Source organism: Copadichromis virginalis, linkage group LG19, assembly GCF_057382275.1.
Source record: "Copadichromis virginalis isolate Kocher_CV1m ecotype Utaka linkage group LG19, C_Virginalis_male_GT1.1, whole genome shotgun sequence".
NCBI lineage: Eukaryota > Metazoa > Chordata > Actinopteri > Cichliformes > Cichlidae > Copadichromis > Copadichromis virginalis.
In genome coordinates this window covers 9,776,505-9,789,479 of record NC_140636.1, presented here as the reverse complement: position 1 = coordinate 9,789,479, position 12,975 = coordinate 9,776,505, and the positions used below count along the sequence as shown (strand labels likewise).

General features: G+C 39.0%; 2 protein-coding genes across 2 annotated transcripts; one reads left to right on the top strand and one right to left on the bottom strand.

Annotated features, from left to right (window-relative positions):
* Positions 1-283: 283 nt before the first annotated feature.
* On the bottom strand, positions 284-2,012 carry LOC146685534 (uncharacterized). The gene is made up of 4 exons (XM_085442419.1): positions 1,943-2,012; positions 1,553-1,804; positions 897-986; positions 284-725 (listed from the first exon to the last, which is right to left on the bottom strand). The coding sequence occupies exons 1-4, from the start codon at positions 2,010-2,012 to the stop codon at positions 466-468; spliced, it is 672 nt and encodes a 223-aa protein (XP_085298545.1). The 3' UTR covers positions 284-465.
* Positions 2,013-4,513: 2,501 nt separating this feature from the next.
* On the top strand, positions 4,514-9,591 carry LOC146685533 (G2/M phase-specific E3 ubiquitin-protein ligase-like). Its single transcript, XM_085441825.1, has 10 exons — positions 4,514-4,814; positions 5,461-5,543; positions 5,726-5,778; positions 6,066-6,108; positions 7,263-7,333; positions 7,535-7,624; positions 7,749-8,059; positions 8,175-8,353; positions 8,639-8,808; positions 9,339-9,591. The coding sequence occupies exons 1-10, from the start codon at positions 4,523-4,525 to the stop codon at positions 9,589-9,591; spliced, it is 1,545 nt and encodes a 514-aa protein (XP_085297951.1). The 5' UTR covers positions 4,514-4,522.
* Positions 9,592-12,975: the final 3,384 nt, after the last annotated feature.

The following is a 12,975-nucleotide window of genomic DNA, read 5'->3' as shown; positions in this document are numbered from 1 at the left end:
AGTTATTGCACACTTTCTGTAAATCCAGTGAACTGCATTTCACTTCTCAAATATCACTATGTGTCTCCTATATGATGTATTTAACTGACAATTTTTATTGAGACAACCAACAATTTGTACAGGAAAATAATTACTTTTCACAATGTTGCCCAAACTTATGCATCCCACTGTATTAGTATGTTTTGTTATTAGTGTAATATGAAATAAATTCTACTTTTGTCAAGTCGGGTGCCAATATTTGCTGTGTAGTAGAACAAAGACATTTGTCATTATAAATGTTTATTTGATAAAATATATAAATTCAGTAACAAAAGGACATAAATAACATAAATATATGAAATCTAACTATTTACAGACAGACAGGAATAAAAAGGACCCAGCTTGGAGTGGAAGAGCCTCAGGGAGAAGGAGGAGAAACATAAGAACATTGTTTCTGCCCTGGAGAGCTGCTGCCTCATCAGAAAACTACTGATCATTAGGGTCCAATGTTTCCAAATTTAGCACAGCTGTGCTATTTTCAAAAACTGATTTAGAAATTTGGAATTTCACGAATTCTCGTGTCTGAGGCGGCATGCTCTCCAGAGCAGGAACAAGGCTGAGGAGAAAATATTCTGTTGCAGACGGGCGTGGCCTCTTTAGGCACTCCAGGATAGCCAGCTCCACCGCCGATGGACCGTCCTGGGACCCTTCCCTCGCCCGCCTTCGAGCTGTCCTCCTCTGTGGGCCTGTAAAACACAGAACAAAACACCACAAAGAAATGAGAAGGCTGCTACTAGATTTTCATTTTCAAAATTGAAGAAAACCAGGATATGAACAGATTGGTTGTAGATATTTAGTAAAGGTGATCACAAGGGGATTCAAGCAAGTAAAAAGCTATCAGTGCTTGATGTTCATACCTGTGGGTGCAGCAGCAGGAGTGGAGGGACCAGGGACTGGGGAGTCAGGAGAAGCAACAGGGGAGGACTCTGCTGCATGATTACTTGACTCTATCAAGACAATATTAAATGTTAACAGGTCGAAGACAATAGTCATAGAGAATATTATATTATTATATACTTATTATTATATACAGTGGTCTCTCGTTTATTGCAGCACATGAACAGTAGTCACATTTCTCACAAGTTGATTCTCAAAGTGCAAACCAAGTCAATTTTAAAACGTAAAAGTATGCCGCGCTTTTTCTCCGTCTGCGGCGCCACTTTTGTGCGCCTTTTTCGCTCCCGGTGCAGGTGCCTATTTCCGAATGAGGGTCATAGTTATGAGTGTTTTTGTGCTGTTTTTTTCTATTTGAAGTGATGGTTATCAAAACCAAACATGATAAGTTTGGCAAGCGCAGGAGACATGACATGGAGGAGATTTGTCATTTCGGCTGCAGAATGCAATGCGCATTGTTGAAAGCTGTACGGTGCAATAAAAAAAAAATCAGCGAAAAGGCGAGGCAGTGACGGATGAACAGTGGGACTACTGTATACTGTTTATTAATAAACAAAATATATTCCTGTATGACAACACGCATTAATTAACTGCCTACATTAATTCATTGTAAACATACCTTCTGACTGACACTCCCCTGCTGCCTCTTCGGGCTGTCCCTGGTCCTCGGGGGAGAAGTTCTCCACGGTCCGCACCATATTTCCGCTAGTCTCCCGCGGGGTGAAGAAGGGGTCCAGAAACCCCATGACCGCGAAGAACTTCCATCTCCTCCCCGATCCTGCTGCCGACCCACTCCTCTTCTCCTTCTCTGCCCTCTTCTCCTTATTATAGGTGTCCCTGAGGCTCTTCCACTTTCTCCTGCAGATGTCCTCTGAATAAAAGCATTATCTGGTTAGCGGAAAGGTATTTGTACAACAGTGGGAAAATCGCGGGACAGTAGACGGGCTTGCTAGCTTTTGCGCCGCTTCATCGGGTCAGTCTGAAAATTAAAAAGAAGGAATGAACTTACCAGGTTGCCCGATCTCCTCACTGATTTGTCTCCAAGCTATTCCTGTCTCGGTAGAAATAGTAGGTAGCATCATATAATTCGGGATGATTTGCCACAGCACTGATTAGTTTTTCCTCCATGATGAATGCAGAATGAATGGCTTTGGCGGGATCTGCCCCTTTGAACTAGGTAACAGCCACGTCACCAGGCTCCTGATTGGTTGTCGCGGCGCGATTTGACGCTGGAGTTCAGATTTTTCCAACTCGAGCGGGGGACACGAAACGCGTGTATGCACAAAATGCAACACATAAACTCACGCGCGTGGTTTTTTTCACGAGTCAAACGCCTGAAATGCGCTACACTCACGCGCGTTTCAGGCGTTTTGGCGACGCAAATCTGCTTCCGAATTTTCGCGGGAGCCGCAATCGCGGGTCATCGCGCCTTTCCATTGACTTTACATGTAAGCCTGACGCTCTGCCCGCCTCTATCGCGTTCGGTGTGAACACACCGTAAGGACAGCGCAGCGAGCACTCTCTGCTTATGAGCAAAAAAAAACCCCAAACAAAAACAGGGGAAGTTTTAGGAGTGAAGGCAAGAGAGAGAGAGCAGAATAAGAGAGTTTTGAGATGTGAGAGATTTGTGACATTTAGCGTGTTTGGAGTGTGTAGTTCATGTGTTGTCTTGTGTAGTTAGTGTGTAGTGTTGTGGATAGTTTTGTGCTGTGTGTCAGAACAATGAGGCGACTGCTGTCTCCAGGTAGAAACAGGAGTGATACACCTGCTGCTGTCACTCCTGCAGGTATCAGGCTGTGATGTTCTCCTTTATAGTGGACAGAAATTATTTTTTTGGAGTGGCACAAATAATTTGTGTGGCATCTTATTGAATGCAGAACAGCTGATTGTTACAGTGGCCCTGAAGTGCAAATCACACCAACAAATTGCTAAACACAACAACAAAATCGAGAAACAAAAAAACAAATGGAGAATCACAAAAACAAAACTGAGAAGCACAAAAACAAAATTGAGAAGCACAAAAACAAAACTGAGAATCACAAAAACAAATCAAGAAGCACAAAAACAAAAGAAGAATCACAAAAACAAATTAAGAAGCACAAAAACAAAAGAAGAATCACAAAAACAAATCGAGAAGCACAAAAACAAAACTGAGAATCACAAAAACAAATCAAGAAGCACAAAAACAAAAGAAGAATCACAAAAACAAATCGAGAAGCACAAAAACAAAAGAAGAATCACAAAAACAAATTGAGAAGCACAATTACATTAAGAAAACCGGAAAGGGTAGGTACCAGTCGGCAACAGGAGACATCACTGATTGGATGTCCGATCTGTTCGTCTTTGGAACCGGAAGTTACTCTGCCTGTGGCGCATTTCGTTTGAAGAAGAACGGCGGAATGTTTTGTCCTAGCTGTGGGAAAAAGCTGGTTGAGGAGTCGCCGAACTTTTGCAGCGGCTGTGGCGAGAGGCTTTATCACGCATCTTGCATCGGAGACACTTCACTCCCATTGAGTAAGTTAATAAGCATAATAAAATGTTTGTTATTTATTGATTTATTAGCCTAGCGTTAGCTGTTTCCAGCCCACAGCAGACCAGAGGGCTGTTCCACTAAGCGAGCTCAGAAAATCGAGGCTCATTTGAAAATGCACGCAGCTGTCAAAATGACTGCTCAAGACCTTTCTAGTAGTGAAGGTTTGAGGGCAGTTCTAGTGTTAACAAACCTCGCAGCTAGGGTGCCACGGACCAGACTTGTCCACAAGCATATTGCATAATGAATGAGCAGAAAGACTGCAGGTTAGCCTCGTTCCTGGAACCGAATTTGGGGCAATCGAGCCTGGATTTTCAGAGTGAGCCTGGCTTTTGGGATTAGCTTGCTTCGTGGAACAGTCCTCTGAGCATTTCCACAACTGAAACGATAATAAATTAGTTCATTTATTATGTTTGGTTAACTTTAGGAACTAACCCTATTATGTGTCTATACATTAAAACTTACTGGTGTAGAATTGTATTGGTCAATAGTATCAGTTGCATTGTCATTCCTTGGTAGAAATTTTCTAGTGAGATTATTCAGTGTTGTCCTTATTTGCGTGTTGTGTAGACAATGGAATGTTACATGAATGAATGTCTTTAATGTGTGACATTGTAGTACATTTTTCCTTTGTTTCCCTTTAGCATCACAGACTACCTCAAACTGCCCGACTCCAACCTTCAGCACCTTCATAGAATACAGAAAAAAGAAAAATGAAGAGAGGCAAAAGTTTTCTGAAGGGAGGAAGGGCTTAAAGAAAAAGGAAAAAAGAAAGGTTCAGGTAGTTTGGCTAGCTCAGTCTGAAAACAAGTTGAGGTTAATTTTCTAATGACATTCTTTTGTTATTCCTTAGGGGAGTTGTGTAAAAAATGTTCAGTGTAGTAAAGCTATCCAGAATAAGAACAATTGTTTACGAGTAATTGTACATTTAGGTTGTCAGGAAGATCCCTCTTTAGCAGTTAATAAATATTCAAGTTTGAATAGATCTGCTTAGAGTCATATTAGTATCTACTTGGCCCATTGTTCATGTGTTTTTCCTTACAGATAAATGTCGGCTTGATGACCATAAAAAAGGGTGGTTTGAAGCCATACCGTGGAAAAACTATTTTCCTAACAACAGACCCTGACGCTACTGCCACAAGTCTGCTCAATCAAGCTGTTAAAAAAATGAAGGACTTTAACAAAGATCTAAAAGATGGACCTTTCCTTCTTCTGTATCTGGATGGCACTGAGGTCATTACTGTCCCTGGAACACAAAGACCATTTACACTTGAGGCTTATAAGGCTGAAGTTGGCAAGCCTTATCAAAGAATCACTGTTTTCATCTGCTTGAAGAGTGACTTTGAAGATGGTAAGCTGCTAATGTTTGTTTTGATTTTGACACACATTCCCTTAGTTTCAACAACTACTAATTTTGAAATTGTAAAATGATAACATTACGCATAAAGCACGCAAGTCAATAGCATACCTACATTAAAATGGTGAATGGCCTGTATTTGATATAGCAACTTCTAGGGTTCTACAACCCCCCCAAGACACTTCACAACAAAACCAGTCATTCACCCATACACATTCACACACTGCTGGTGATTAGCTACAATGTGGACACAACTGTCCTGGGACTCACTGACTGAAGCAAGGCTGCTGTACACAGATGCCACCTATCCCTCCCACTACCACCACCTGGCATGGAGGGTGAAGTGTCTTGCCCAAGGACACAACGACTGTGACAGACTGAGCAGGGCTCAAACCTTCAACCTTTTGATTACAGGGCGGGCTTTTAACTCCTCTGCCACCATTGCTGCCTAAATTAGCTTGTATATGTTATGTTTCTTCCTGGAAACATGAAATTCAGCCATTTTTGGATCTACTGAGTCATGATTTTTAAATGCTAACTTTATGCCTTTCGTATTAATCTATTATTCATGATCAAATAAAGTTTCATACATTAGTATGAATTTAGTTTGCTTAGCTTGATTTGTTTTCATGTTTTGTAGTTGGAGAAAACTCAGACTTGTCTGACTCTGACCCCGAGATTGTTATTAAAAGGCCCTCTGAGTTTGATCTTGCTGATACACTGGTAAGTACAATTAAAATTTTTTTTATAGAGTTTTCTTGTTGTTTAGCCACCACCATTTGCCTCAGTTCAGTAAAACAGTTAATAGTTATATGTGAAATACATTTTGTGTGTGTGTGTGTGTGTGCGCGTGCGTGCGTGCGTGCTCGCTCGCGTGCGTGCGTGTGTTTGTTTGTTTGTTTCAGCCATGGGAACTTCAACATGAAAGCAGTCCTTTACAGAAAGCGGCAGAATATGAGTAAGTGATATTTTAAGAACATGTAATCTTTTACTGTTTTTTGCCTAAACTTTTGTATTAATGAGATATACACTTTTGTCAAGGTTAAAGGTTCAAGGTTCTTTATTTGTCACATGCATAGTTATACAAGTATAACACACAGTCATTCATTCTGTATATGGTTTTTGGAACATGGACTACATAATACTTGTATTGCTTGTTTGTTAATCAAGATGCTTAAATATTTTCAAAGTGTCAATTAATATTTTCACAGTACACAACAATAATGCTTTTCTTTGTTCTCTAAGGAAGGGTGCTGGGGATCTTGTGCTTGCTAATGAAGTACAACAGGTAAAAAACTATTTTATTAGTAAAACAGTGCAGCAGACAATCTCCACCGCCTTTACTTTGCAATTAGATGACGATTCACTGTTTGCTTATTACATTCATTGTTATTATACAATGCATTTCACATCATCAATTTTCATACTATCAATAGATTATAACATCCACCCCTTAAAGGTACATTAAGTGAAATAATCACAAAGCAGTCTAATGTCTCAATCATGTTGGAAGGAAGGTTACATTGAAACTAACTGTGTATGACTCGTCTTTGTCATCTAGAATCTTCTGGCGCTGATCCGTAGCCATGAAACTCATGGAACGGGAGGAGGGAGAGTCACTCGTTTGTTTATAAAGATAGACTGTAGTACACAAATTTGACCACAGGATTTATTATTTCATTCTTACTTACTGTACCTTTAGATAATCTATTGGGATAGGAAACCTAAGGTACATCCATCTACTTCCGGACCATGGGTCCCATACTGCTAAAAAAATAGGAGTCTATGAGCCAATAAAAATTATTTTCTGATCCCGTTTGATGTGTATAATGGATTTAAAATATGATGTCCGTGAAGTATATAAACACATTTTGATGCCAAAAAGTGCTTAAGCGACAGGTGGCAAAGGTTATTTTATGTTTTGTTTGAAAAGACGTGGCGAAATGTAAATGTTCGTCTCACAAAATTGACATCATCGAACCAGACACAGAGAAGAGGAAAAGCTTAGTTTTGTTTAGCGAGCTTCGAATCCTTCTTCCAGGATGATGTGGAGAAAACCACTATAAATCTGGCCATGTGATAATTAGCAGCTACGCTGGGGGAGAAAAGCTTCTGAGGCGACATCATATTTGCGACATCTGACTTGTAGTCATTTTAAGGACAAATTTTTACAAGCTAACAACTCTCAAATTACATTACAGACATAGTCGAAACACAATTATTTATTATTTAAATTGAAGTACAACATATGTGTGATTCAGAGAGTAAGGCAAAGCAGACCAGAAAATAACTTTTATAGCTCCATTCACTTCCATTCATTTTTCTTTTGTTCAGGGACCCACGAGCAGACCAGAAGGGGAGGAGACTTAGGCTCCCTATATTAAAATAATTATCAATTGGTCAAATATGAATTTTCATTCATCCTCTTTTCTGTATTTCCAGGTCATAGATTTGGAAGAAGAAAACGATACAGGCACTACTGAATGCCTCACTGTCGAGAGCTCCTGTTACAGGTGCGTTGTATCTTGAGTAATTATTCCAGAGGTTTGCACAAAATATATACACACAATTATTATAAATGTATGTAGTTTGACTCTTTTACATTTGATTCTTCAGAAAAATAAATAGTAGAATCATTCTATAAAAGTGGAACTGCATGTTTATGCATTTGTATTTTTGCATCTACACTTTGTGTACATGTTTTCACTCTGCAGAAACTACACACAGCTGTTTGAACCGATTGTGATTGATGATGAAGATCCTACTCCTAACGAAGCCAAAGCTGAGCCCCCAGAAGAACCTGTGTTAGTAATTTAAACATTTGAATCCAATTAACCGCCATCTTGTTCTGTACAAGACACCATGCAATCATGAGAGAAGTATATACACCTTTAAAAAATAAGTTTCCCTTTTTTTTTTTTTTTTTAGAGACACCAATTTGGAGGCACATGAAATTATTGCAAATTTGGCACTGGAACTTGACCACAAGAAGGTCAGCAGGTTCAATATATCAAGGTCAGCTGTATGGGATGGAGCTGTTAGAGGATTTCGACGCAGCACATACTCTGACAACTACGACATGTTCATCAAGTTTAATGATGATGCTGGCAGCTTTGAAGACGGTTTGGATACAGGTGGCCCGAGGCGTGAATTCCTCACACTTCTTATGGGCAGTCTGAGAAATCGCCCCATCTTTGATGGACCTCCAGAGAGCCGTTATCTTGTATATAATTCAAGAGGTGGATGTTTTCTCCGTAATTATTACAATGGAAATTTTAATAAAAATTGGCTTATTTTTTTCATTAGCATATTTAATAGCAATTAACCATGATTATTATGTGCCCTGTATTACAGCTGCCAGGCAAGATGAGTACTTTTTAGCAGGAAAGATGATCGCTGTATCCATTGTGCATGGGGGACCAGCACCACATTTCCTCTCCAAGAACCTGGTCAACCACATCACAGGGAATCAGAGTTTCAGCGCCACTGTAGAAGATGTGCAAGATGAGGAGATCACAAAAGTTCTACATCAGGTAGAAAATTACCTAGGCTCAGGGAATGGGTTTACTTAGAAGACACTTGGGGCCAGTTTAAAAGATTAAATCAGGATAACAGTTATCCGTGTTGGATCATATCTTGAAAGTAGGTTCAAGGTAGATTCTGTAATCTGAAAGGACAGATTTCCACCTCCCAACAACACAAATGAAATAACAAATTGATTATTTTTTTAATCCAATGTTTGAATGAATCGTAAAAGTAGTGAAAATTATTTTTGTTTTTCTTACAGTAAAACTTTTTTTTTTTTTTTTTTTTTATAGGTCCTGAAAGCTGAATCAGAGGAGTCTTTGCATAATCTTATTTTGCAAAACAGCACAATCTTCCAAACTGCTGGATGCCTCAGAAATGTCAAGCCTTGTGAGAAACAAGCATTTGTGGAGGAATACCTCAGATGGTACATCCTTGAAAGAAACCAAAGTGTCATTCAACGGTAAACTCATTACTCCTTTTAAATTCAGGATGGCCAGTTGCTCATCACAGCAGCCACTGACATTTTCAGACCTTCAGATGTATATGAAAAAACTGATTCGGTAGCATCCGGTGATCTGATGAACAACAACTTAATTCCTGAGCCACTGTTGCACGCTATTAACCTTTTGACACTAGAACTCTAATTTAGTATACATTTATTGTTCACAATGACCCATAATAATCAGTCATGCAACATGATTAATTTTTCAGTTATTTATAAAAAGAGGTGATCCCTTTTTCGACACACTTGTTTATTCCAGTGTGAAAGCACTATTTTTTTTTTTTAAATGCTGAAATCCCAATGAGCTCTTCTTTTTTTGCTGTCACAGTTAATTTATGAGCACTATTAATTATTTTTGTGTATGCATTTGAAATCTGTCCAAATTTATAATGAAAGATCTAGTAGGTAAAGTCATTTAAACACAATTTAGAAGACTGCAATAGTCATAGCTATAAACCAATTATTAGTTATTTGTCTATCCTTTGCAGATTTAAAGATGGACTGGAAAGTCTGAATTTTTTAAGTGCACTGCAAAAACATTCCAGTGTGCTGGCCCCACTCCTATGCTTCTCTGCAAAGGCCCTGACTGCTTCAGAACTGGAGAGCATGTTCAGACCAGATCTCAGCCCAGCAGGAAGCAACAAGCGGCATAAGGAGGTCCTAACACTTGGCTTTTGGGCAGATTATCTCCTTGATTGTGAAGGTTTGAATGGCCGTTTTTATTTGTTTATAGTTTTATGAAAGGAGAGGTAAGGAAATTAATTTTCTGTAATGTACTACAGTGTTTACTTTCTTCTTTCAGAGAAGGCAACAGCAGTGTGTCTGGAAGATTTGATGATGTTTGCCACAGGGCTGACGGCAGTTCCACCGGCAGGAATGACACCACCACCATGCATCCAGTTTTTAAGTGATTCGCCTTTTCCAGTTGCAAACACCTGTGCAAATACTCTGAAGCTACCCATCTGTGACTCATATGGCATCTTTAAGGCCAACATGGACTTTGGAATTCAAAATGCTCCAGGATTTGGATGTTCTTAAATCAGCAAGGTCATCAAGTTACAGTTACTGAGTTACCCTGTTAAGTAGTGTGCCAACGGCAGCTGAACCTAACACATTCATGTGATAAGCAACTTCCATATTGTTAAACATTTAGTTGTTTTTTCTTAATATTGTGTATGTTGGAAAAGTGACAGAAATGCTGGACACTATTTGTAAATGGTTTTATTAAAGAAAATTGTAAATGTTTCCTTGTGGTTAAATGTTAATATTTAAATTCATGCCAGTTGCTGTATATTATGAACAATATTATATTCAATTTAGCAAGAGGGAAAGGAAACACTACTAACATTAAAAAAATGAAGGAAAAACAGAAGGGCTGGAGCACTCAAGTCCAAAGGTTTTATTAGGTGCAAAAAAAGGAAAGAAACTAACATTTCGACACAGTGTGTGTCTTCGTCAGAGTAACTCTGACAAATGTCATTACAAACTGAAGTTCAGTTGGTATCTAAAACCCAGCTATGTCCTTCAGGGCCAAATACAGTTCTGTGGCCGATTCCCAGTTTTGTGGCTGCTGCAGTGTGTTTTGTTGTACAGCCTGTTGTAAATATTCCTCAATGTTTGGATCACCACACAATCCAACCGGTAGCCCCTCCTCGGGAAACACATCCAGTTCCATCTCCTCAACAGCAAATCCACAGTCTCTTGAACCATATCTGCAAAATGAAAATAGAACAGTGAAGGATTTTTTGCTGACAATATGGAACTATATAAATCAACGCATGCAGTGACATGTTATAAACTGCTGTATCATACTTATGTGTAAAATTATGAATATATATTAACCAACTTAAGCAATAACAACACCTTGCATTTAGTTTGATGCAAAAGGTTAATTCATTTTGTTAAGAACTCAAATACCTGTGAGGCAAGAGATAGAGTTCGTTTGGAATCCCCCCTGGACACGATGCAAGTCTGCTTGGCCGGATCCTGTGTTTGTTCCAGAGGTCTTTGCATTCATCCAGGTCTTTCTGTAGAACCCCTCTGAAGCAGAATCTCAGCAAGCATTGGTGTTCGTGGCTTCCATTTAAGTTTCCAGAGTCTCTTAGGTCTCCAAACAAGTCCATCCAAAACTGAGACCTGGGTATATAATTAATATTTAAGAATCAATTTAGCTTTGTTCTTGGTCATTTTATAGGGTTTGTTACATTTTGGTCCCATTTAAAACATGCCACAAATGGATGTCAAACAAAGTAATGCATATTAGTTTTCCATAAATATTGTAGCGACCCTGCAGTAATGTTCTTGTTAAAAATGCTGTATTCTTTTCACTCTGTTCTGTGTGTTGATTGTGAGGAGTGGAGAGTTTGGTCTGAGTTTTTCATTTTGTATTGGCGTCGTTAAATCTAGGCAAGCATGCTCATTTCGGCACAACAGCTGACAGTGACCATTTTGAGTTCCTGCAATAAAGTGACGGCTGTTAACGTCTATCTCATCCAACTTTTCAACACGTCCAGCAGGACGCTACTCTATTTTCTTAAATGCATGTAAAAAAAAACGATCTGATCAGCTTTCACTGTAGCTTACACCTACCAGACACAAATGTACCCACCTTCCTCTTCTGAAATAAGACCACCATGACTCGATGCGCTGATTCCCAGTAGATGATCCGTAACTGTGGCTTGACGATCCAGCATAATAGTCCGTGTGCGCGTGACGGAGGGTACACTGTATTGCTGCCATAGTCCCATTCTCAGTCCCGAAGTCTGTTCGTAATCTCATTGGTATCACACCAAGACTCTTTACACAGTTTATATAATTGTGAGCTATAACAGCCGGGTTGTTGTTTGTTGCTCCACACACAAGCCACATCAGTCTTCTTGAAAAGCCATCTATACATCCTGACAGGGCCAAGCCAAAGGGTTTCAGTTTATCATAGCCATCTACATGCCATATGTAATTGGGCCCCATGGAGTGATACGTGCGTCTTGTGAACCTCCTTCGAGTTCTCAAAGCGATTCCTTGAGGATTTAGTTGTCTCAACAGCCTCATAACTACATCACGCTTGACACGCAGCTTGTGTTTTTGTTTGAGAACTTGCCACATGGTCCGATATCCAAACAATTGTCCTGGTCCTCGAAGCTCGGCCAAAATGGCACGCCTCACCTCAGGAAGTGGAGAATAGTTGCCTCGTCTGTACAGTCCAGATTCTTTTAAATGCGTTTTCAGTGTACGCATACTAATTGCAATGTCATGATTACACTTGAGCATATCCAGTATCACCTCGTATGTATGTCCTGAATCAAAATATTCTCGAATAGCGACAGCTATATTTGGGTCACCGCTAATGTTCATGTTTGAAAAAAATGCGCCACAGGCAGAGTAACTTCCGGTTCCAAAGATGAACAGCGCGGACATCCAATCAGTGATGTCTCCTGTTGCCGACTGGTACCTACCCTTTCCGGTTTTCTTAATGTAATTGTGCTTCTCAATTTGTTTTTGTGATTCTTCTTTTGTTTTTGTGCTTCTTGATTTGTTTTTGTGATTCTTCTTTTGTTTTTGTGCTTCTTGATTTGTTTTTGTGATTCTCAGTTTTGTTTTTGTGCTTCTCAATTTTGTTTTTGTGATTCTCAGTTTTGTTTTTGTGCTTCTCAATTTTGTTTTTGTGATTCTCAGTTTTGTTTTTGTGATTCTCCATTTGTTTTTTTGTTTCTCGATTTTGTTGTTGTGTTTAGCAATTTGTTGGTGTGATTTGCACTTCAGGGCCACCGTAGCTTGTTCTGTGAATAGTTTGAAATGGTTATTTAAAAAAATCAAGGTAAAAGGTAAATGACTGCAAATAAGTTTGTTTTTTGCAAAACTTGTGCACAGGATTTTAAAATTGACCATTTATATTTGCATTTAAAGTTATAAAATATGATTCATTAAACATGTTTGTGGTTGTTACAGTAAAAAATATAACTTTTTCTACTCTGATTTTATGGTTTTTGTTTGATTTTAAATCAATTGTGTTAATACAGTATGTCAAAATGAAAACATGACTGTAAATTCAGACACATGAGGTTGTGCTGAAAAGGATGATACCAAACAAGGGAAAGTAAATAGTTTTTAAAGGTGAAATGTAGAGGA

Excerpts from the sequence above, each read along its gene's own strand:
- LOC146685534 (XM_085442419.1), bottom strand. The coding sequence starts at position 2,012 with ATGCTACCTACTATTTCTACCGAGACAGGAATAGCTTGGAGACAAATC. Across the intron at positions 1,805-1,942 it reads TGAGGAGATCGGGCAACCTG|AGGACATCTGCAGGAGAAAG; the intron begins GTAAGTTCATTC and ends GCTTTTATTCAG. Across the intron at positions 726-896 it reads TCCTGCTGCTGCACCCACAG|GCCCACAGAGGAGGACAGCT; the intron begins GTATGAACATCA and ends TGTGTTTTACAG.
- LOC146685533 (XM_085441825.1), top strand. The coding sequence starts at position 4,523 with ATGACCATAAAAAAGGGTGGTTTGAAGCCATACCGTGGAAAAACTATT. Across the intron at positions 8,060-8,174 it reads TCTTGTATATAATTCAAGAG|CTGCCAGGCAAGATGAGTAC; the intron begins GTGGATGTTTTC and ends CCTGTATTACAG. Across the intron at positions 8,354-8,638 it reads TCACAAAAGTTCTACATCAG|GTCCTGAAAGCTGAATCAGA; the intron begins GTAGAAAATTAC and ends TTTTTTTTATAG.